Below are 23,712 nucleotides of genomic sequence, written 5' to 3' on the forward strand. Positions count from 1 at the left end.
GATTTTTAGGGCAAACAAAGGGATCCAAGCAAGGCATCAAGACGATGGGAAGATAAGAAGAGTTTATTTTCAACAAATTCAAAACATGGTGATAGGGAAAAGTCCAGGCAGCCACCAGTTGACTCCAGTGAAGATGGTAGAGAGTGTACTTTCTGCTGGCAGACAAAGTGCCATGCTCCTGGGACACAAGGAAGGAGAGGTTAGATGAGACTTAAAAAAAAAACAAAAACAGCCCACAAGCACAAGTTAGGGTATTCTGTTGGCTAATAGCTACTATACCACTGTGGAAGATACAACAATCTGGCAATGAGTGGTTGAAGACCTAGAGTATTTATACACCACATCTTGATGAGTAGATGAGCTGCAGGTGAGTATCATTGACTGGGAGTGGAATATGATGCAGGGGAACGGAGGCAGTGTCAGCAACCAGAGAGCGGAGATGGATCCACCCATGCCAGCAGTCTAACACATGACACAGAGGCTGACAGCAAAAGAGACAGAACCATAAGGGGACACACAAGAACACACTAGGAAATGTCAAACATGGAGGAAGCAGCCATGACATAAATATATATACTGAGATAGACAATTATACTGGTAATTATACTGATAAATCCTGAGATCGATCATTATGCCGGGACAGGTACGGCGATTGGACAAGGTTGTAAAATTGGCTGTAAAATAACTGGGAAACCAATGCACAGTATTCCCTGTACGGCAGACCAGTATACAGTACAAATGTAACTCTTGAGATGATAGCTGATAAATGGCACCTTCTGATCTTAGAATATATGCTTTTATCTTCAAGGCAGAGATAAAGCACACCCGGCATGAGGACTATAAGAGACATACATTGTTTCCCCCACATAGCATTCAGCTGCTAAAAAAGCTCTGACATTTTATTCTAGGACCTGACACTTATACAATATGGATCAAAATCATATCTTTTATTATTATTATTATTATTATTATTATTATTATTATTATTATTATTATTATTTGCCAATGGTTGTTCCTATGTGCTGGTATGTATGGGTACATGCTTTTGTGCTCATTTGTGCAAAACAAATTCCCTGAGGGCCAAAAAAAGGTTTCCATTCATTTATTTTGTTTAATAACACATTCTACATAAAGTGAAGCACAGTTCCATCCCTATACCAGCGACCTCTTTTTCCAAATGAAGCAAATCCTTCACAGTGTTGTTGAGCGTGGAGGGCGGAAACAGACCATTGCGGCATGCGCGTGAAACGGTAGTAGGAGGACAGTATCGGAGCAAGAGAGGGAGAGAGAGACATTTACAGTAGTCCGACAGTATGGATTTATGTCTTCTGCTCTAATTCACCGACAGGACAAGAGTACGGTTCAATATATCATTCCCCGCATTCCATCTCCCTTCCTCTCAGTCTCGACCTTTCTCCATCACGCTCAAGCATAAAGGCGCAGTGGCACCTATCAGCTTGTATGCGTCTTTCCTCGCGCCAGCGGGTCGCCGCCTGGCTGCTCGCGTTTCCGTTAGGAAGACGTGGAGAGGAATGCGCGAGCCGCGGCCGTTTGGAGATGATCTCGTTTTGGCTGCTGTGCTGGAAGCTGTTGGTAGGTAACTGAACACCACCACTACGATGTCTCGATCAGAAATTCCATTCCGCCCCGGGGCTTAAGGTCTCTCTTGCTGGTGAGATTTGGGGGCGTGTTTGGCGGGCACCATGTAGCTTGTGCGCGAGGCTTTGGCTTAACTCGAGCTTCCATCAAATCGCGTTTGTCCTTGCTTCCACCCCCAGCGCTTATCTGTCAAATTTCTAGGTCTATGCCCGATTTGAAGCTGCTGTGTTATGTAAGAGTCAGGGTGGAAGAATATTTCAGGAAAACAGAGAAGCTTCAACAGACTGTAAATACACATGGAAGAGCAGTGACAGTGCAGAGCAAAATAATAAATTCTGACTGATGAGGCAGCTGTTTCACTTAGTCCTTGGCTGCAGTAGCATCTTTATAATCTTGTCACCACACACACACTGGACTGATGACATGTTAAGAGAGTTGACTGAGGTCCACCAATAATCCAAAACAAGCAGTGATTAGACACCTGGATTAGAACCAAGAGCTGCTAATAACTCCAACTGTTCCCCAAGTTTGACTATATTGCTAGATTGATTGAATTACATGAGAAAAATGTCCTCAAATTTCCTCAATACATCCTATCATCAAGTAAATGTTTCAGATGTAATGATCAACAACATATTTGAACATCTTTCTTATTTAACTGAAAATGATAATCATAGCTGATCCTGCAATTCAAAGCAGACAGATGTTTAGAGGAACAGCTGTCACATTACTTTACATAAACAAATACATTTAGAGCTAATGCATCAGTAAACAAATACTTTGTTTGTTTTTAACTAGTATTGCCTTATTGCCTGATAAACTTATCATGGACTGGAATAAGACTTGTTTTTCCACATGCTCGTAAATGATGTTTTGGGGCAATTTTAGGTTCAGGCAGCTATAGTGCAGTCACTCTAACTATAACTATAACTAATAACATCATTAATGGCTACATTCCATTCAGCTTTGATTGACCCAGGTTGATGCTCTGAACATGCTGACTGACTGCTTGATTTCATTCTGTGACAGTTGACACTGTCTACTATGGGATAAAATCAAATCAAATCAAATCAAACCAGATTAATTTATACAGTGCCAAACATACATCAATGTAGTTTACATACAGAGCAGGTATTGACCAAACTCTTAATAAAATGATTTAAGAGACCCAACAGATTCCCCCATAAGTTCATTACAAATTCCTGTTTCCAATTTCAGAGACCAAACAAAATTTTCGAGCTCAGTTTTTGCTGCAGCTTTAAAGTTTTAAAAATGCCTACATGAATTCATTCAGCCTTCAATATGTTTTCTAAGAGGACATCTAAATGAATTTCTCATTAATTGCACTGTGGATACAGGCTAGACACGTTCGATTCATTTCATTTCATTCTCTTTGTTAACTTACACAGAGGGCAGTCTAAACATTGATTTATGAAATCCTGAGATTAATCAATGTGCAACCTTTAGAGAGAGGCTAGAATTGACTCTTAATATCCATATTCACACAACTACATGCTGACATAATCAGCAGTTTTTAGAGCACAGAAGATAGGTTGGGCTGAATGCAGATTTGGAGACAAAACAGAGGTCACCAGCCCAACATTCAACAAACATTTTCTCTTGAAAAAATGTGTTAAACCTTTGAAAGCATTCTTTCAACAAAACATCCAGTTTCAACGTTTTCCAAAATAGCCTCAGGCAACAACACATTACAGTAATATTACATCTTTAGTCTGTAATGACAAGGGACTTAAAATATAAATTTGGTAATTACACTTGGTCACTAACCCCTGTCACTCACTGATACACACTTACGCTGATTTCAGGCAAAGGATTAATGTCAGCAGTTATCAGAAGACAGGTTGAAACTGAAACTTGTGGTAATTGGACTGTTGTGCTTATTCCTTAGGGTCTTCTTAGCTTTCAAAATTAGGTGAGGAGCAGTCTAAAGTGGCAGATCTGATGAATGTGAAGGCTACAGTATCTGTGAATTGTAGCACATCCACCCTGGGGGTGGTCACTTCCTCAATTAGAAATGTTTCATTGATGGTGCCACAGCCAGGGGGATTTCAGACAGCTTTGGGGGTGCTGCAAGCCATATTTTTGAAAGGGGGAATTTCATTTATTCATCTTCTACTGCTTATCCATTTCTGGGTTGCAGGGACTACTGAAGCCAATCCCAGCTAACACTGGATGAGGGCGGTGTACACCCTGTACAGATTGCACGGCCAATACATAGAGATGAACAACCACTCTGACTCACAATCATTTCTGTGGGCAATTTAGAGTCACCAGTCAACCGAGACATGCATGTCTTTGTACTGTAGGAGGAAACTGGAATACCCAGTCAATTAGTTGTCAGCAGTGATAAAATAATCCTAAAGTTACTTCGCTCATTACTCTTGCAAGAACTGCAACCCTGGGATGAGAGAAGAAACAGATCCATTGTCTCGTTTTATACAGCAGCTAGGAGCTCTATCTCACATGTTTGTGTGAGTGTCTTCAAGTTCATCTGTTTTCTCAATCCAATAACTCAGGAAACTGAAGTGGCTGTGGAAAAGATTTTTCATCGATGGTAATACATTCAAAATTCTAGTTAATATTGGTGAAAAAGCGCATTACAAACAAAGCATTTTGTTGCTTGCCAAGGGTTGTGGAAAGCTATTATTCCAGTCAGGAGCTCCAGCCCAACTTTAGGCTGTTGAGGAAGCTGTCCTTTTTCATAATTTTCTGTTCCATGTCTCCTATGGGAGCAAACTGCCTCAACTGGTTGGGTTGTGAGAGGGAGAGAGAGGCACAAGCAAATTTGGGTAGAGTAGGGAGAGAATGAGAGCAAGAGGAGGGGATATTCAAAAGGGTTAAGGTTAGAGAGAGAGAGGGGGAGAGGGAGAGAGAGGTGCTCAGTGCTTCCCCCAGCGGTCTAGTCCTATAGCAGCATAGCTAAAGAGTAGATGGACTTTAACATTTTAACTATAAGCTCTGTCATTCAGAAAAGTTTTAAGCCTGGTCTTGAAAATCCAGACTGTAGGAACCACATGAAGTAAACCTCCATGAAAGCCCTCAACAACTGTAAGAGCCAATTTAGGTCAGTTTAGTCCACATTTGCATCACAATTTGTTTCCTATGTCACCACAAACTGTCACACCTGTGAATGAGTCTTATTGAAATAAGACTGCAGGCAGAGCCCAATTCGCACTTTGCCCCTCTCACTGAGGTATTTGTATTTTAGGTGAGTGACTTGCTGCTTCCTCTGGTGACACAGGCCTTTTTCACAGCTGATACTCATAATTTGGCACACTGCTAGTTGAGGAAGGCGCTATTTCATACTTGCCTCTTAGTTGGTGACAGCAGCTGGTTCTTTTCCTTTCTCTGGGCTGCAAAGACTTGCGTGGATCCAAGTCAATCTTCCTTATACTTTTACTGCTGTCTCTGTGGTCAGCTGAACTCGGAAATGGCCTGTGCCGTGTCTTTGCATCCAGTGCTTTACCCTGTGGTCCTTGAAGATTGAACACCCGGCTTCCTGGCTTCAGGTGATATTGGACTGTGCTAGCTGTGCTAACTTTCATCTGTGCCTGAAGGGCTGAGAGGGCAACTGACAAGTTAGCACAATATCTCAACATTATATCTTCGTAATAGTCAGTTGTCAAGTGTGGTATTACCGGACCCATTCCCATGCATGTAAGCCTTCCAAACACTATTTCAAAAGGATTAAGACAATGGTCTATTTCTAATTTGCATGCACATGTGGAAGAGCTCTGGTACTTACCTACAACAACCCTGTGTCTTCACAGCCCTTAGCCTGCTTCACTTTGATGGTGCACTCAAAAAAGTGGACTCTAGGAATTCTTAAAAAATTTATATATGTTAAATTTAATCAACATTTCTGTGTTTGGTATTAACCCTTCAATGTCCTCACTAAGAAAAAAGCTATGGAAAAATTATTTTGTTGTATTTTTATTTCCTTGGGGCAATTATAACAAAATAAAAATGTTGACAGTTGAGATGACACTTCATGGTAAAAGTATTAAAATACATTCAAATATTAAGATGTGCTCTACCAAACGGTTGAGCAGGACATGAAAGGGTAAAAATGTAGTCCACCTAATTAAGCGTAACTTATAATGAAAACTTGTTCAAGCAAATGAAGCCAGCTAAGTAAATACAACATAACACTGATAAATGAAACACACAATAACCTCTGTACACACCAAGGATGTCCTAGATGGCCTTCCGTTGTTTGGACATTGCACACGCTCAGATGCTGATTTCACGTACATTTTGATACTGAAAGTGGGCAAGTGAATCGCATGGATCAAGGTCAAGGTCTAAACCATCAGCATTCTGAAAAGACATCAGTCTCTCTGTCAAAGTAAGTATATATTTTTATGCATTATGTGATATTGGAACAATAGTGCATGGTTTGACAGTGATATTGCAGGTGCTGCTGTATTTGTCTTTCGAAAATATAGCATAGAGCATATGAGCTCATGTTAGCTATTTAACAAGCCAGTTTATCACACATTCATGATACATATCTAAAAAACCCAAAATAGATGAAACATACATAATTTTAGTTTAGTGACCTCCAGAAATTCAGTATGACTTTGGTTTACTTTTATGCATTTTTTTTTTCCCCTCCAAAAAACACATTGTGTGGGTTGCAAGGTTAGACTGCCTTTAAAAAATGTGTTGATAACTGGTTTACAAGTTGGGGACAAAGTTTTGTTGATGGCTAGATTCAAAAACGGTGTTAACTTGTAATTTAGCTGCAGGCCAATCGCTAATGGTAAGCTAGCAGAGTGAATGAGTTGGGTGATCAACAATGAGGTAGCATCAGGCTCCGTCAGGACAGACAGGTCAGCAATTCAAGAGTAATGTAATAGCTGTGTGTGAAATGCCGTTCCAGGCATTGCATAACCTGTGTTTTTACAACCTTTTACCCGTGAAAGTGCAGTAGAACAACTGTCAAATCCCTAATTTCTATTTGTGAACTTGCAGTAGTTCAATGTACTCCCAGTTGCGGTCTCTGACATTACACATAGCCCCTGTAGCTTCTGTGCTGATGCATGTGGTACATGATGAAAAATAGAAAAAGTCTATGATAGATTTGGAAAAATAACTAATGTACTATAATCTGAAAGCATTATAGAAGAAAAGGTATTTCCATATTTGTTTTTGAATTAAAGGCTGGAGAATTGATGAATTTTATTTTCAATTGTGGCTTGATTTGCTATTTTCTAATCACAAGTCTGATGAATGATATTACAGGTCTCCCCTACATTTCTGAGCTTGAGGGCTGGACAGTTTGCATTCATATGTGGCTCTTCAAGGTATATTTATTTATTATATAAGTCTACTCATGAATATTTTTGTTACTTAAATGTGCTGTTCATATCTTGAGATTTTTTAATTAAATGGTGATGTGCAATATATCTCAATATATTTTTTCTGTAAAGTGATAGCAAACAGACAGTCCTAAATTGAAGCCACATGTGCCAAATCTCACACAGACAATTCTGCTAACAGTCATCTGCACAGTATCAACATGAAAAACTATTGCATGGGCAATACCAACAGAGCCAAATATCTGGATATTTTTACCAATATTGCATCAGTTCTGTATAGTTAACTATTGACGCTTTCACTAAATATTTACACAATGAGATTTTTGATAATCATCAGTAATGTGGATATAATGACAAGACGGTAAAGGCAAATAAAACTGGTCTGGTGAGGTAAAAAAAATGCATTATTTTACTCAGCTGCAGCCTTTAAAACCAGAAAAAGATAACATGAATGCTATCTCCCAATATTGCAATATTGAAAATCTAAGACGATATCTAGTCTCATGTCACGATAGTGATAAAATATCAATACATGGCCCAGGCCTAGGATGCTCCATTAACCAAAAATAACTGAGTACTGACATTTGAACCTCTAACCAACAAAATTAGCTCAAACCAAAATAACCAACATGAGCAAAATCATATTAATTAGAGATTTAAATGTTTTTTGTTATTTTAAAATATTCAATAAATAGCCTAGACATAAATATTTCATCTGTGGTTCTTAAAGTATTTTAAATTCACAAAGATGTGGACTCTTTGACTAAAAACATCCTAGCTTTAATTGTTCAGCTGGATATTGAATTGAGGGCAGTGTTAAAAAAAGAAAGAAATTATCAAAAAATGAGGTAAGAATCAATTAATTATGAAACTGAATCTGATTGTAAGTTATATCACTCAGCTCTATGTTGTTGGAAGTTGTAGTCCTTTCATTTAGTTGATGGCAAGACATTTTTAGCTGTTTTGCTTCTTGAAGTTACACTGATTAAGATGGCCCCAATCTATCCTCATAGATGCACTGATGCATGTATTACAAAGTAAGAATTTTTGCCCTTCACTCATCTCCAACATCCATACTAGCCATATTGTGTGTGTGGAGCCTTGTTGTATCTGCGCTCTCATGCTGCAAATGTGTAAATATATACGCTTATCATGGACCAGCTCATCACTGATTGGGACCATAGTTCTCACAGTTAGAAGGTCTTTATTCACATCAGCCCTACTAACAACGTAGTCAGAGACAGAACCAACCAGCAAAACATGTGACATGCTTCTTATACCTAGGACAGGTTACGTGTGTGTGTGTTGTGTGGATAGCCTTCACCCTCATCTTGAACTTAAACCATAGTGATTGTGCAGCTCTGTGTGCATATGTGTGGTGTAGTTCTCTGTCCTGGCACCCAGATGTCTTCTACTTATTGTTTTGACTTGTTAGGTGCCAGAGCAGGTCCTGATTCTCATATTGACGCACGAACAGAGACAAGGCCTCTGAACCTTGTCTTTCTCCCACAATATAACCACCCTTACACATTTTCCTTGTTCTACACTGTAGTACATGACAGTATTTTGGCCTATGCTTCCTACATAATTTCTCTGCAGAAACTGAAGATGTGATATTAATTTTAGAAGTTTTTAATATGTTTATACCAAAGAATAATAGCATATCAAGCTTACCTGGTGTTTGTTGTAACTGATTTTTTATTTGTTCTGTTTTTAAGGATGTTGAAGACAACCAGGAGGCTATGGAACAGACAGTCATGGGAATCTTTGCCATAAAGATGGAAGATGCAGAGCCCACAGATGGCCTGGTAGATGTTGGAATAATCATTGAATGTGTTGAAGTGTTCCTTGACCTTGGTACCACTGCAAATGCACTCGCCATTTTGTTTGGCCTCATGTACTCACTGGACTTGAGTTATCCAACAAACTTGAAGTACACATTTGAGGTTCTGTAAAAACTTGTGATGGAAAAGGAAAAGGAGAGTTGAAAAATGCAAATTAGAAGTTGTAATTTATCAGAACATGCACTCTATCACCATGAAATATTTTTTCCCTTTGGATGGAGTTCATTAAATAAAATACACATTTAAATGCTTCAAGAGTTTATCTGGAAGACAGTGTCCTTCTTGTGGAATTTTAATTGAAGAGCCGTTATTTGCAGCACAAATTACATATTTTCTGCAAAAATCAGTCGCAAATGTTTAAAAACTTCGGGTATACCAGTTTGGATTGTTAGCAGTACTCATCATCCCTTTGCCCACTAGGTATCTTCTGGGAGATAATACATAAGTATGAATGGGAGCCCTGGTAAACAGGACTTGCCATCAAGGCCTGTCAAAACTCCACCCTTAAAAACAGCACCTGACCGTTTCCACTGGGAGGACTCCAGTGCACTGGCGAGAGAAGATCAGTATGTGGGTCAAGGTCAATTGATGTAGAGAGCAAGTGAGAGAGGGGAAAGAAGGAGCCCAATGAGCATGCTGCTTTTGTTGCTGCATGCATTGCTGCATTTCCTACAGAAAAGAGATCAAAGGAAGAAGTGTGAGCTTCACATTTAACAACAGACACAGGTTTGAGTAACAAAATAGCGTCCAGTATAAGAGTAAGTAAGAGTATAAACATGAGTGGGGTGCGAAAATCAAACAAAACAAAAATCCAAAACGATGCACTGCACTAAATGAACAACATGAATCAGTGTAGATATTCACTTCAGTATCAGTATCAGTTCCAACCTGACTTTTGCCCATTTCAGGTGAGCAAGTGGCAGAACCATAAGCAAACAGCTCAAGAGCTGCGTCGGCAAGGGCATGCATTCAACAGATAAGACCTTGGGGTGAATGTTTCATGATGAACTTCAAGACAGTCATGTGGTTTGCCTTAATTTTCTAGTTGTAAGAAATGTACCAGGGGAACCATGAACGTCACATCAGAGAAACCTACAATGTCTCATAATGCGAATACAGCTTTCAAGGAAACTTGCTGCTACAGGATCCAGTTTTGAGGAAAAGTAGGCACCAGACCTAAGCTTCCCTCCATTATGCTGCCATCTCTGATGTCATATAGCAGTCCTTCTGCTCCACAAAGTAATTTTGTGATAGTAATTTTAAATGTGATAGTAGGCGTAGGCAAGCCCAAAGTTCTGATTGGATTGCTGCTGTATGTTTGGGAGAGAGGGTTTTGCCCTCTGGTGTGATCACATATCCCAAAGTGGGTTAGGGTTAGGGTTAGGGTTTTTTGAGCAAATTCATGTTTTTGCATACTAAAGACATGTCCATTTTCTGCCAAATGTTTGAGTACTGCTACTGTACCAATTTTGCAAGGTTCTTCTGACAGAACACAAATCATCATATCATCAACATAACTCAAAAGAGCTGACTCTGCAGAGAGAGTGCAATCTGTGACTGACTTGACAGTATACTGAGAGGGACATTGAATAGTGGTCAAACCATTAAGACCAAATGCTTCAAAATGAACAGTTCAGTTAACAGTTAGCAACCACAGACAACCAATTGTCAATTCAGTCCACATGTCCCTGATGTATATTTATCTAGTCCATAATTATTTGGACGCTGAAACAATTTTCATTTCATGCAGGTGGTGCATTACAGCTCTGTACACCACCAAAATGTATTTGAAATGAAACAGTCAAGATGTGCTTTATGTGCTTTCATTTTTAATTTGAGGGTATTTACTTATCAGAACAACAGTTTAGGAATTACAAATTTTACAACCAAATGTGCACTTCACCTTTCAAGGGTCAAAAGCAATTTGACTGGATTAGCTACTCAGTTGTTCAAGCTGTTGCTAGGCATGTGTTATTCTCTCATTATTTCATTTACAAGGCGCAGGTAAAGGGTCAAGAGTTAATTTCAAGGGTGGCATTTGTGTGTTTGCAGTCACATAAAGTTAACTCTCAATATAAAGTTCGACTAGCTGTCACTACCAGTGGAGCAAGCCATCATTAGGCTGAAAAAGCAAACCAAACCCAGAGAGATAACAAAAGCATTAGGTTTTGCCAAATTGAGTAATTTGTACTTTGTTAAAAAGAAAGAATGCAGTGGTGAGCTCCAGAACACATAAAGACCCAGAAGACCACAGAGAGCAATATGTACACCTTCTTGTCAAACTTGATAGGTCCTTTGATCTTAGTTGACCTTTTGGCCCCTCCCCTCTCGACCAATGAGAGCGTTTCCCTGCTCCTGACCACTCCCCTAGTGTTTCCACGCCCCTGGCAATGAGGTCACAACCAATCAGATCATGCCGGGGGCAGGCACAAGCAGAATGGCGCTCAATTCATATAGAGGGTGACAGGCAAAGAGCTTGGAGGTGTGCTGCAGTGAAAGCAAAAGTGTTGAGGTCTGTTTTTTTGCGAGAGTAAGAAAAATGGCTGAAAACAACATGAAATCAGAGTCTGCCGAACATCGGCGAGACTCCTGTAATGAGTTATCATGAATTACGAGGAGCTCCGAAGAAGCGGGTGACAGATTTGTGTCAGATTCAGAATCCAGCACCCAAGGCTGGGGGTACGTGTTCAACTATACCTCTCAAGAGATGTGTTTTTACCAGTTGGAAAAATATGAGGTTTACAGCCCGATGGGATCGAGAGCGACACTCACCTCAACAGACTGGTCGGCACTGACGTTGGTGGGTGTAACAAATTTAAAAGTGAATGGTGCGAAAAAAGAAGAAGAAGAAGAGGGATAATCAGGAGTTCCGAAAAAAAGAATTGCAGCCAGCATTGTGTGGGAGACCAAGAGCACCCCGTCGGGTCGATGGTACTACAGAGCCGCCTGTTGGGTGAGTGAAGGGTATGAGGACAAGTCTGTGTTGGAGTGCAGAGTGTTTCAGAGATGTTTGCACATTCCGTTCAAGAACTGGCTGACGGTGATGGAGGAATACACTGTTTGCGAGCAGTCAGCATTTCAGAGACATTCTGCTGGTGAGAAAAAAATCTGGTTTATTAGACTCCACCCCTTCTATGCCATTGGCCTACGAATAACTCCTCAGCCTCCTCCTCTTTCTCCTCCCGACCAATTCCAACATGCTTACATGGCTAACATGGCGTGCGAGTCACTCCGCCTCCTCTCAGCCGTACTTTAAAAAGAACAACGAGAACAAGAACATAAAATCATGTCTTTCATACTGACAACGGTCCGCCCGCCAAGTCCTCGTCCTCCTAGGCCACTGACTTTGTGGTCTCGCAGGAAAAGACATCTGACCTGGATCGCTCCTTATCCGTTCAGCAGATATCTCGCAATGCCGCCGAACTCCCAGACGGCTACACAGATTGCTCCTGACACCCTAACCCTAACCCCCTTCCCCGCAGGCGAGCCAATCTTCGACAGAAAGTGCAGCGGAGAGAGAGGATGTGACCGACAGACGGCTGTCCGCCGCTCTTTTGAACACAGTGAAAGCCGTGGTGTCTCATCCGTTGAACCACGTCATCTCCGTTTTTTGTTCGGAAATCTGCTACGGCTGTATCACCGGCCACCCCAGTAAGAGGGAGCACGGGTGTCTGGAGGATGCGCCAGACTACTTCTACCTGAAGTACTTTGAGCAGGTGAACAAGAGACTTTGGACGGATAAATTTCTTCCCACCATCGCCGCGGGCTTGAAAAATTGCTCCATCCACGTGTCGGGTGAGAGGATCCAAGGTCTGGCAGAAGCCTTTCTCGACGATCTGAAATTCAAAAGACGCATGAATGAGAAAATCACTGACCTGTTCGATAAACTGGTTGAAAAAGGAAATGCTCTGGAGTTGAAAAGCATCAAAGAAGCCTTCACCCTGTGGAACGGCGGAGAAGAGTTTAAGAAATGGGAGATTATTGTGGAAAATTGCGGATTACCCGAAGCATTTGATGAAATGATCAGAGAGATGAATTATGACAATGTGGATAATCTATTTATGATATATGCTTTGATTGTAGATGTCATAAATCGACGTGTTCGAAACAATGTGCCTACACACGTCTCGAATGAATTGCTGAAGCTGCATTGTGTTGTTAGAGCCACCATTGGAGCCTCGGTGATGAGGACCACCTTGTACAGCCTCGATGTTTAAATATTATAATGTGTGTGTGTGTGTGTTGATCCATCATATATTTTCAATGTATTTTGAAGCTTCATATATTTTGAACCATCATATATTTGCACCGTATTTCTGATGCTTTATGAAAAATAAAAGTTGTATTAAAAAAAGGAGAGTCTCGCTGATTTTTTCATAAACTCTGGAGAGGCGCGGGTGTTAACATGTCTGAGAAAAGCATCATGACAAAAGCATATCATAACCCGGTTCACCCGGGCAGCTTTGGAGGAGCGGACAGACTCCGCAGAGCCTTGCAAGATGAAACGGGTAAAAAAGTAAATGTGGAAAAAGTTAAAGAATTTCTATCAGAGCAGGATGGTTTTACTCTGCATAAGCCGGTCAGAGTAAATTTTCCCAGGAATAGAGTGTTTGTGCCACGACCGATGGTTCGATTTCTACGATATGCAGGCTATGGCCGAGCACAACGACGGTTATCATTATCTCTGGAAGGTCATAGATGTATTTTCCAAAAAGGCCTACTTGAGAGTTTTAAAGAATAAAAGCGCCTCGGAGACTGCGAATGCTTTTCAATCTGTTTTTAAAGAGAGGTGGACCCCTGAAAAGTTACAAACGGACTCTGGTAAAGAATTTTTCAATAAGAATTTCCAGAGGCTGATGAAGAAACACAAGTTAAAACATTTTGCCCTTCCAGCGACCTGAAAGCTTCGGTGGTGGAAAGATTTAGCCGTATGTTGAAAACTAGAATGTGGAGGTATTTTACCGCTAAAAACACCCGCAGATACTTGGATGTTTTACAGGATTTGGTGAAAAGTTATAACAACAGCTACCATAAAAGTATAAAAATGACCCCTCAGCAGGTGACAGAGGAAAATACCTCTGTTTTTAGTTTTTCAAAACCTGTACGGTTCTTTTCCTCTCAGATATAAAGTCAGGTTCAAGATGAATTTGAAACAGTGGGACAAGGTGAGAATATCCCGACTGAGGGGAAAGTTTGATAAAAAAATACGAACAGAGCTTTGCCGATGAGCTTTGTTCCCTGGTCAATAAAAACCCTTTCACAACAGTTGGCTAGATCAAGAACATTCTTCAGGAGGTATTGTTAATATTATCTGCTTATATTCAGCCAAACGCCTCAGAACTCATTGAACAGAACTTCATGGTGCAGATGGCTAATGACCCAAAGCATACCCCAGAAACACCTTAAGAGTTTATGAAGGAGAAGTAAGGGAATGTTCTGCAATGGCCAAGTCAATCACCTGACCTGAATGCAATTGAACATGAATTTCCCTGGCTGAAGACAAAACTGAAGAAAAAACTGCATGAACACGAAGCAACTGAAGACAGCTCTGTAGTAGCGTATCACCAAGGATGAAACCAAGCATCTGATGATATCTATGGGCTTGGACTTCAGGCTTTAATTTGCTGCATAGGATTTATAACCAACTATCAAAAGTGAGCACTACAATACGCAAGCCTTTTAATCAAAATGATATCTGTAATGATGATAATGATAATGATGAATTAAAATATAATTATTGGTTGTATCCCTTCATTCATCTTCAACTGCTTATCTGTTTCTCGGTCGCAGGGGTGCTGGAACCAATCCCTGCTCACACTGGGCAAGGGCAGGGTACACTCTGGACAGGTTGCTAGTCCATTGCTCACACTCAGACCTACGGACAATTTTAGAATGACCAGTTAAACTAGACATGCATGTCTTTCGACAATGGGAGGAAACCAGAGTACCTGGAGGAAAGCCATGCAGTCACGGGGAGAACATACAAACTCGGCCCTAGGCTGAACCTGCGACCTTCTTAATGTGGAGCTACAGTGCCAACCACAATGCCACCGGTTGTAGCCATTATTTTTCAAAACAAAAAGTTGAGAAAAAATTCAAGCACATTATTTTTTGATATAGATGCCAAATTACAGTTATTTACTGTCACGCCAATCTACAGTCTATGTTCATGTTCATCCTGCCACTTCTTGATTTTTATTTTTATTTTTTTTTTGGTAGGTCTTCCTCTTGTTTAATGTATGATCATTTTACTTCCTGTTTCCCTGTTTTGTCTTGCTCGTTTCATCACCTGTCCCCACCCTAATGTGTTATGTGTCCCGAGAGGGGGGGAGGATGAGGGACTCAACCGGACTGATTCAATGGTAACGGCCAGGAACGGACTACGGACACAGAGACTGCTCACTCAGAAAACGCTAACTGGAGAGGCGTTGGAAGTAAAGTGTCATTGTGGAAAAATCTGCAAGAACATAAGAGGGCTCAATATCCATCGGAGCCGAACTGCCTGTGGAAAGGGGGGAGCACAGGTGCAGCGCACAGTGGTAACACCTGGTGAGACGCAGGAGAACTCCAGGCAGGATCAACCCCACAGTACCGGAGATCTCTCAGCACCTGAGTTACCTCAAGACCGCAGGAGGGACGAACCTGATGCCAATCCAGTGAGCCAACCACACCCTGCAAGGGAAAGAATACAATGGCCCAAGATGAGTGATAACCAGGAATGGAACCAACTAGATCAAGACCTCGACAAGATACTAGAAGCCACACGGGCGGGAACAGCCGAGCAGAAAGTTAGCACTCTTACAACGATAACCTATAACCTGGCAAGGGAGCGGTTTGGAGTAGAGGAGAAGAAAGTGGAAAGTAAGTCTGTACATCAGCCTAGCAGAAGAGAGAGAGAAATCAAGCGCATGAGGGGAGAAATTAAGTCACTATCCAGACAATTCAAAAAAGCCCCAATGGAGGAAAGGGAAGGCCTCAAGGACCTGACGAGTCAAATCCGGGATCGCTTACGCAGACTCAGAAGGGCAGAGTGGTTACGGAAGAAAAGTAGGGACAGAGAGAAGAAACGGGCCCAGTTCATCAAAGACCCTTTCCAATTCACCAGAACTCTTCTAGGTGAGACAAAATCTGGGAAGCTGACCAGCCCGAGAGAAGAGGTGGAGGCATTCCTGGAGGAGACTCACAATGACATCTTCAGGAACCAGCGCCTGGAAGGTAACCCAACCATCAGCAGCGTAGAGGCCCCAGAAAAGGAACTCGATACCAATGATCCAACGTGGAAAGAAGTCCAGGAGGTAGTGAGGAAGGCCAGAACAGGATCTGCCCCCGGCCCCAGCGGTATACCCTACAAGGTATATAAAAAGTGCCCAATGCTCCTTCGGAGGATGTGGAAGCTGTTCCGAAGAATTTGGAGAAAGGGTGCCATTCCATCGTGCTGGAAGAGGGCAGAAGGATGCTTTGTACCAAAGGAAGAGAACTCCTCAACCATTGAGCAATTCCGAACCATATCTCTACTAAGTGTGGAAGGAAAAATCTTCTTTTCTGTATTGGCCAAAAGGATGACCTCTTACATGACGGACAACAAATACATCAATACGGCTATCCAGAAAGGCGGAATACCTGGCTTTTCCGGATGCCTGGAACACACGGGTGTTCTTACCCAGATGATCCGCGAGGCCAAGACCAGAAATGGCAACCTGACAGTAGTCTGGCTTGATCTGGCCAACGCCTATGGATCTATTCCTCATGCCCTAATCCATGCAGCACTAGACCACTACCACATCCCGCAACACATCAAGGGAATGATCACCAGCTACTTTGGAGGGATCCAGATGCGATTCAAGGCGGCCCATTTTACAACTCGGTGGCAGAGCCTAGAAAAGGGCATAGTGACTGGATGCACAATCTCCCCCATCCTTTTTGTCATGGGAATGAATCTGCTGATTACGGCTGCAGCAAAGGAGGCAAAGGGTCCAAAGATGGAGTCAGGCATTCAACAACCCTCAATAAGGGGTTACATGGATGACCTTACTGTGACAACCAGGACCCATGTGGAGGCGAGATGGGTGCTAGCAGCTCTGGACCATGTGGCAACATGGGCCAGACTGAAGTTCAAACCAAAGAAATCCCGTAGCATGGTGATCAGAAATGGGAAATTGACCAACAAGTTTAGGCTGCATGTGCAAGAGGAACTGATCCCGTCATTAGAGGAAAACCCCATCAAGTGTCTCGGAAAGTGGTTTGACAAATCACTGGCCGATCACAACAACATCGTCAATATGGAGAAGCAGACAGAGGAATGGTTGAGGAGAATCGAGAAGTCAGGACTGCCAGGGAAATTTAAAGCGTGGCTCTATCAACATGGACTGCTGCCAAGACTCACATGGTCACTGACTGTGTATGAAGCCCCGATGACAAGCGTGGAAGGAATGGAGAGAAAAATCAACAAGTATCTCCGGAAGTGGCTGGGGATTCCTCCAAGCTTCACCTCAGTAGGCCTGTACATCAGATCGGGACAACTTCAACTTCCTCTGACGTCCGTGGTCGAGGAATTTAAGATTGCCAAGTGCCGAGTCGTTATGACCTACAGAGACTCCCACGATGACCAAATCAAACATGCCGGGATCACCACGAGATCCGGCCGCAAGTGGGGAGCTGAGTCAGCGGTCGCACAAGCAGAGAGCATGCTGAAGATCCTCGACATCATCGGAGCACCGTGCATAGGAAGGCAGGGTCTTGGAGCAGCCCATTTCCAGCAGTGGAGCAAAGCAGGAACCAGGGACAGAAGAGCAATGATCCAGGAGGAGGTTAGAAGTCTGGAGGAGGAAGGGCGAAGGTCAAAGGCTGTGGCGCTATCTTCCCAAGGAGCCTGGACCAAGTGGGACCTCCCCAAGCGGAAGATTACTTGGGCAGACCTATGGAGGCTGGAACCATTTCACATTTCCTTTTTACTGCGCTCAGTGTATGACACACTCCCAACCCCAGCAAACTTGCACAGGTGGGGACTGACTGACAGCCCACTGTGCAAGCTTTGTGGGGAGAAAGGAACCATGGCACACATCCTGTCTGGGTGTAAAACCGCACTTGCCCAAGGAAGGTACAGGTGGCGCCATGACAAGGTGCTCATGACACTTGCTGACACCCTTGAGCAGGAGAGGAAGAAGAAACGGCAGAAACATCTAAAGGCCACAGCAATCCAGTTTGTAAGGGAAGGGGGAAAGCCACCAACCACAGTTACAGCAAAATCCAGTCTACTGCAAAAGGCCCAATCCTGGGAAATGAAGGTCGACCTGGGGGGAAGGCTGAAGTTCCCGCAGTTTGTCCAGACATCCCTGAGGCCGGATGTGGTACTGTGGTCAGAAGAGGCGAAGAAGATCATCCTCATAGAACTTACTGTCCCATGGGAAGAGGGGTGTGAGCAGGCGTTTGAGAGAAAAAGTGCCAAGTATCAGGACCTTCTGCACCAGTGTAGGGAGAAGGGATGGCAGGCATGGCTGTTCCCTGTTGAGGTCGGCTGTCGAGGGTTTCCTGCCCAGTCGGTGTGGAGAATGTTCACAGCCATCGGACTGGGAGGGAGGGACAGAAAGGTTGCAGCTCGCAGGATGGGGGAGGCAGCGGAGAAAGCCTCGTGCTGGTTATGGAGTAGGAGGGAGGAGGTTAGCTGGAAGCCAGGAGGAGGAGATGGGCAGTGACTTGGCCACCACTGCCGGCCCGCCACAGGTAGGCTGTTGTGGTTAAGGGCCGAAACAGCCAGTGACCAGTGGATACCACCTGAAGACATCAAATCCTCCTGGCCAAGGCTACATTCACTCAAGGTGAATGAAGGAGAAGCATCCCCGGATGTATATGTAATCTTACATCTGTCTCTCATATCCTCCTGCCCTTGTCTAAATAAGTCCTGAGTCTTCAGCTGTTTGCTCCAACTTTGTTGTGTTACTTACCAATGTTTCCAGTGTGTTTTCCTAGTGTTCTTCATGTTTCACTCAGCATGTTTTCTTGGATCCTTTGGAGTTTGCCTGTTCCCTGTTGGTACCTCTGCCTGTGAGTTTGGTGACCCCCACCTGTGCCTTCACCCTGGTTTTTTGTATTGCCTGGTTTTGAATTTTGCCTGTAAACTTGACCTTGTAAACTGCCTGAGCCTCATCTTTGCCTCTGTCTGTAAAAATAAAGACTTTGTTGGGACTGTTACTGAGTCTCTGTTGTATGTTGAGGTCCTATATTTGTACCAGTCTGACAATTTACTTGAATTCCTGAACAGAAATATTTGTTTTTGTGGTTGTACAGTATGTTATTCTTTATTTTCTAACATTCTAAGATAATTCAAGTGTGCTGGCTCTAATTTGAGCATGAAATTGTGAATTCAATTTGAAATTCCTCACTCAAAATGTGTAGTGAAAAAGTGTTCTCAATGATAGAGACTGGCAGGCACAAGATCTGCGAGTGAGGAGGGTTTTAAGCAGTAAAGACAGAAGGAAGATCTCTGATCTTCAGACAAAGATTAATGTTTCTAGATCAGAATCTGAGAAAGTCTCCAAAACTGACCAAAATTAGACAACTGAAGGAACAAGGTTTAAATGAAAAATAGCTGCTAGGAAGCCATTATTGAGGCACAAACTATGGACTGTAGATGACTGGAAGAAGGTCCTCTGCACAGACAAGTCCAAGTATGAATTCTTTGGTCAGCATCATTGTGTCTATGTCCTTAGAAAGGCTGGAAAAGGTTTCAAAGCTAGCTGTATTGTACCCACAGGGAAACATAGTCCACAGTCCAAAGTTTAATACGATTGAACAGATCTCAAATTTATTAAATTAAAAAATAGGTTGCACAAAAGTTTAATCCAAATAAATTTCAAATAAAACATTCAGATTTTCGGTTAATGTACATGTGAATAAGGACTATTTAGTTATTCCAGTGTGTTATTTGCGTAATAAATAACAATGCAATTTCCCTTTTTTTGTGACAGATTTTTAACATTTCTATGTTCTTGATTTAATAACCTGCGGTCATAAATTTATTATACACTATACAATGATCCACCACCTGCCTAATATTGTGTTGGTCCCCATTTTGCTGCTAAAACAGCCTTGACCTATGTAGGCATGGACTCCACTAGGCCCCTGAATTGGAATACTGAACACTGGGTCCTTTTCAGTAAGAGGTCACATCAGAAAATAATTGTGTGGTAAGGTGACCAGATTTCTGAAATGAAAATCGGAGGCATTAGAGTTCCAACCTTTCATAGTCACTTTGGTCTGTAGTAAACAATTCTGCCACATATTCAGTTCTCAGGTGCATGCTTTCTGGTAGTAACATCAGCAGGTTAGTTTTATTGGCCACCGAAATAATAGTCGGTGCTCAACATTTTTTTCCTCCGCCACTGAAATTATGGATAATTTCAGGCACAAGTTTCACCAGGTACAGGTCACCCAGTCAGGGACTGTCCCTGTCACCCAATTGTACAGGGCCTAAATAAGGCCTTGAAAGCGATTAATACAATAGTAATTTCTTTATCCAACTCTGCCTTGGGGAAAATGACAATTAATTATTATTATTATTATTACAGTTACATTTACTTACAGACACAGACACACGTCAGTGTTGAAAAGATTTCATTAACATCTTCAGAAATAGGAAAAGGTCATTCTATAAGGCCTATTAGTGACTTAACTAAAAGAATACTGATTATAGCAGCTTTTCCGCTTCTACAGCTACATTTACTGTTACCATAGCAACAGCTCTCATCTGCTGGCACATGCCGACAAGAGACCATGACAATTTGTGAGCCCTTAACAGTGTCACAGTGGTAATGATGTGAAAACTTGAACATTTTTGGGCTGTGTGTACTAATTTTAATCTGTTTATTCTGTGGGTATGTGCTGTACTGTTATATATGTTTTTATCTGCAGGTGTCTAAGGTTTATAAAAACATTTAATAGCTGCGTAGGTATATAGGTAACATTGTAATAGTTTTAGCAAACCAACACCAGCGATGCAGTGCTTCACCGTTTACTGTTCTCTTCTAAAGGGAGTAAGCAGTTGGCTGCAAATTGCAAACTTAACAGCACATGCCACTAAATCTCTGTACACTGGCTTTTAAGTTGAGTAAGAATTTTAAGATGGTAAGTGAAAACTCTTTTAAACAATAAGACTAAGCCATAATTTTAAGTCAAAGATATCATAATGTAATTAAAAAGTGCAAATTGAGAAAAAAATGCAGAAAAAGTATACCATTCGTTTATTTGTTTTTCTTTATTTTGGCTGCTTTTAGCACTTCTTAGATAGCATATACAACTACGTCACTCAAATTCTCATTTTGCAAGATATAAACTTACATAATTAATTTAAACCCCCCCCAAAAATTTACATTTTTATGGAACCTTTTATTTGTATTACTGTATTTTGTGGACCATAAGGCGCAGTATCAATGAACGGGTCTATTTTCATACATAAGGCGTATGGTAAAACATAGCAAAACAAAACAGTCAGGTAAGTTGAACTTTATTCCACTCATTCACAATAACTCAGAATATTGTTCAGTTGTGACAAATATAGAAAAATACACTCACATTTTAATGTACAGTAATATTTCTTTGAAGCACAGTACATACCGGTATTGGTTTGTTGGATTGGTTTATCATTGCCAGTTAGTGTGACGTTGGAACAATGTTGTAGCCCAGCATATGATTATAATTGGATTATGATATGGGTTTGAAAGTTGGGTTTACGTTATATTGCCCAACGTTGGCTTAGTGTCTAACTATAGTGAGGTAACATTGACTAAATGTTGGATGATGGTTGCTTGCCAGCACTACATGATTAGTTATCTAACGTTGACTGGCGTTGCAACCCATATCAAACCAAGGACCAACGTTAATACAACGTCCCTGTGTCAGCTGGGAGGGTTAGGGTGATGGTAAAATTTATTCTTTTGACTAAATCGAGTTTAAATGTGTCACTCAACAAAGTGAATCGAGTTTTTGGGTCATTTGAGTCACAGAATCAGTTACCCAGTAGGTGCATACTGCGGGCTGCCGTGATTCAGCTCACAAGGAGGGAGGGGGTGTGTCAGTGAGTGATACGTTCATCTTTATGGCTCGAGTATATTGCGAGCTGCAGCCATTTGTAGCTGACCCGGAGGGAGGGGTGAGTGAACGACTCGTGCGCGCTGACACTACGTACTGTGAGCTTAGTGAGTCTTGTGTTTTGAGTGGAGCTAGGTTGACGTCAGCTTTGTAACGAATGTTTTTCCTTCACTCACAGCTTATAGCAGGGAAGGAAATAGTGACGGTTTGCCAGGGGAAATGGGGAGTTCAGTTAAAAAACATGAACTGTTGCTTTTGCCACAATTACAATGATTAGCTTGATGTGTTTCTACAAGAGCTGTTAGAATAGCAGATAGACAGTAATGGCATACTGATTGGTGTCTTCAGTTAACTGTGCAACCAACTAGCGGTAGCAGGGATGAGTCAGTGAATGAGTCAGTGGAGACCAAGAATCGTGCTTCATGAGTCAGTAAAGTGATTCTCGAGTACTGAATAATTCGTTCATGACTCGCACAACACTAGCTGGGAATGCTCTGACAATCCATCAAGCGGAGCGACTTTGTCACTTACCAAAGTTGCACTAAAACATTTTGACAGATTGCAGTGTACCACACAAAATTGGCTTGAGGTCAGTAAGCACAACAAGAATTCATACATAAGGCGCACTGCCGATTCTTGAGAAAATTGAAGGATTTTAAGTGCGCCTCATAGTGTGAATAATATGGTATTTGTTTATCTTTTTAAATCAGAGTAGGTATATTGGGCTATAAGAAAATGTGTATGATTGAAATGTTTCTTTCCACAGAGAGCCACAGCTGGTTTAAGGAGGGCAACACCTGAGCTGACTGACAACCACAACAATTGTAGCTCTGGCAATTGTAACCAAATGGACGATTCTCCCACTCTCACACAGTCAGTTACCATGGCGTTTAGTTCATCACCACTGCTATTAACAGATTTGGAAAGAGACAACATATTTAGCAGCCATAGCCACGCTGTGGAGGAGCAACACTTCCCAGAAGTCCATGGGCTGGAAGAAGAAGCAGCTGAGGAAGAAAATGGAAAAACAGACAGAGATGAATGTGACCACCTCGATTCTGAAATAGGAAAAGACAAACTATGCAAAAGTAAAGAACAAGAAGAAAAAGAGAGAAGAGAAGAAAACAAATATGGTGGAGGAACAGGAGAAACTGAGGGACAGGGTGAAGGTGGAATCATAAAAATAGAGAAAGAAGGGGGAAGAGAAACAGATGGACAAGTTGAAGAAAAAGGTATAAAAAAAGAAGCCAAAACTAGAGGGAAAGTAGATTTAGAAGTCAGGGGTAAAGCAAAAACATACAACAAAGACTGCTGCAGAAGAGAAAAAGAGGGCAAAGATGAAGGGAGAATAAAGATAGAGGTGGAAGATGAAGGAAGGGAAATGATAGAGGGAGACGATAAAGTAAGGGAAAAGATTGAGGTGGCAGATGAAGGAAGGGAAAAGATTGAAGGAGAAGAGAAAAGAAGAGAAAAGATGGAGGGGGGTGATGAAGGAAAGGCAAAGAAAGAGGCAGAATTTGGAGATGGTGGAGATGCAGAACGAGAAATAAAAGCAGATGCTCTGTCTGTGCTCTCCTTCATTTCTGACAATCTACAATGTCCTACACCATCAGAGCCCCTGATTTTTACCTCACACCCTTCACAGCAGCCAGTAGCAGCCAAAATGGAAGACCCTTGGGGTCGTGATCTCAGCAACAGAGATGAACTCGGTGACGGTCACTTTAATGACTGTCTCCAGGCTGAGCTGGCTATTGTTTACTCTGACAGAAATGCTGGGAAAGACAAGTGGGCACTTTTTGCAACCTCTGATGTCACCAACAATGAGGAGGCGGGTGGCATAA

General features: G+C 41.9%; 1 protein-coding gene across 1 annotated transcript; it reads left to right on the forward strand.

The window, feature by feature from the left end:
• Window positions 1-631: 631 nt before the first annotated feature.
• Window positions 632-23,712, forward strand: LOC115057507 (cilia- and flagella-associated protein 251-like). Its single transcript, XM_029524659.1, has 4 exons — window positions 632-643; window positions 1,483-1,593; window positions 22,638-23,656; window positions 23,700-23,712. Exons 1-4 carry the CDS (start codon window positions 632-634, stop codon window positions 23,710-23,712), a joined length of 1,155 nt encoding a protein of 384 aa, XP_029380519.1.

Source organism: Echeneis naucrates, chromosome 17 (assembly GCF_900963305.1).
Source record: "Echeneis naucrates chromosome 17, fEcheNa1.1, whole genome shotgun sequence".
NCBI lineage: Eukaryota > Metazoa > Chordata > Actinopteri > Carangiformes > Echeneidae > Echeneis > Echeneis naucrates.

Excerpts from the sequence above, each read along its gene's own strand:
- LOC115057507 (XM_029524659.1), top strand. Across the intron at positions 1,594-22,637 it reads TGCTGTGCTGGAAGCTGTTG|AGAGCCACAGCTGGTTTAAG; the intron begins GTAGGTAACTGA and ends TTCTTTCCACAG.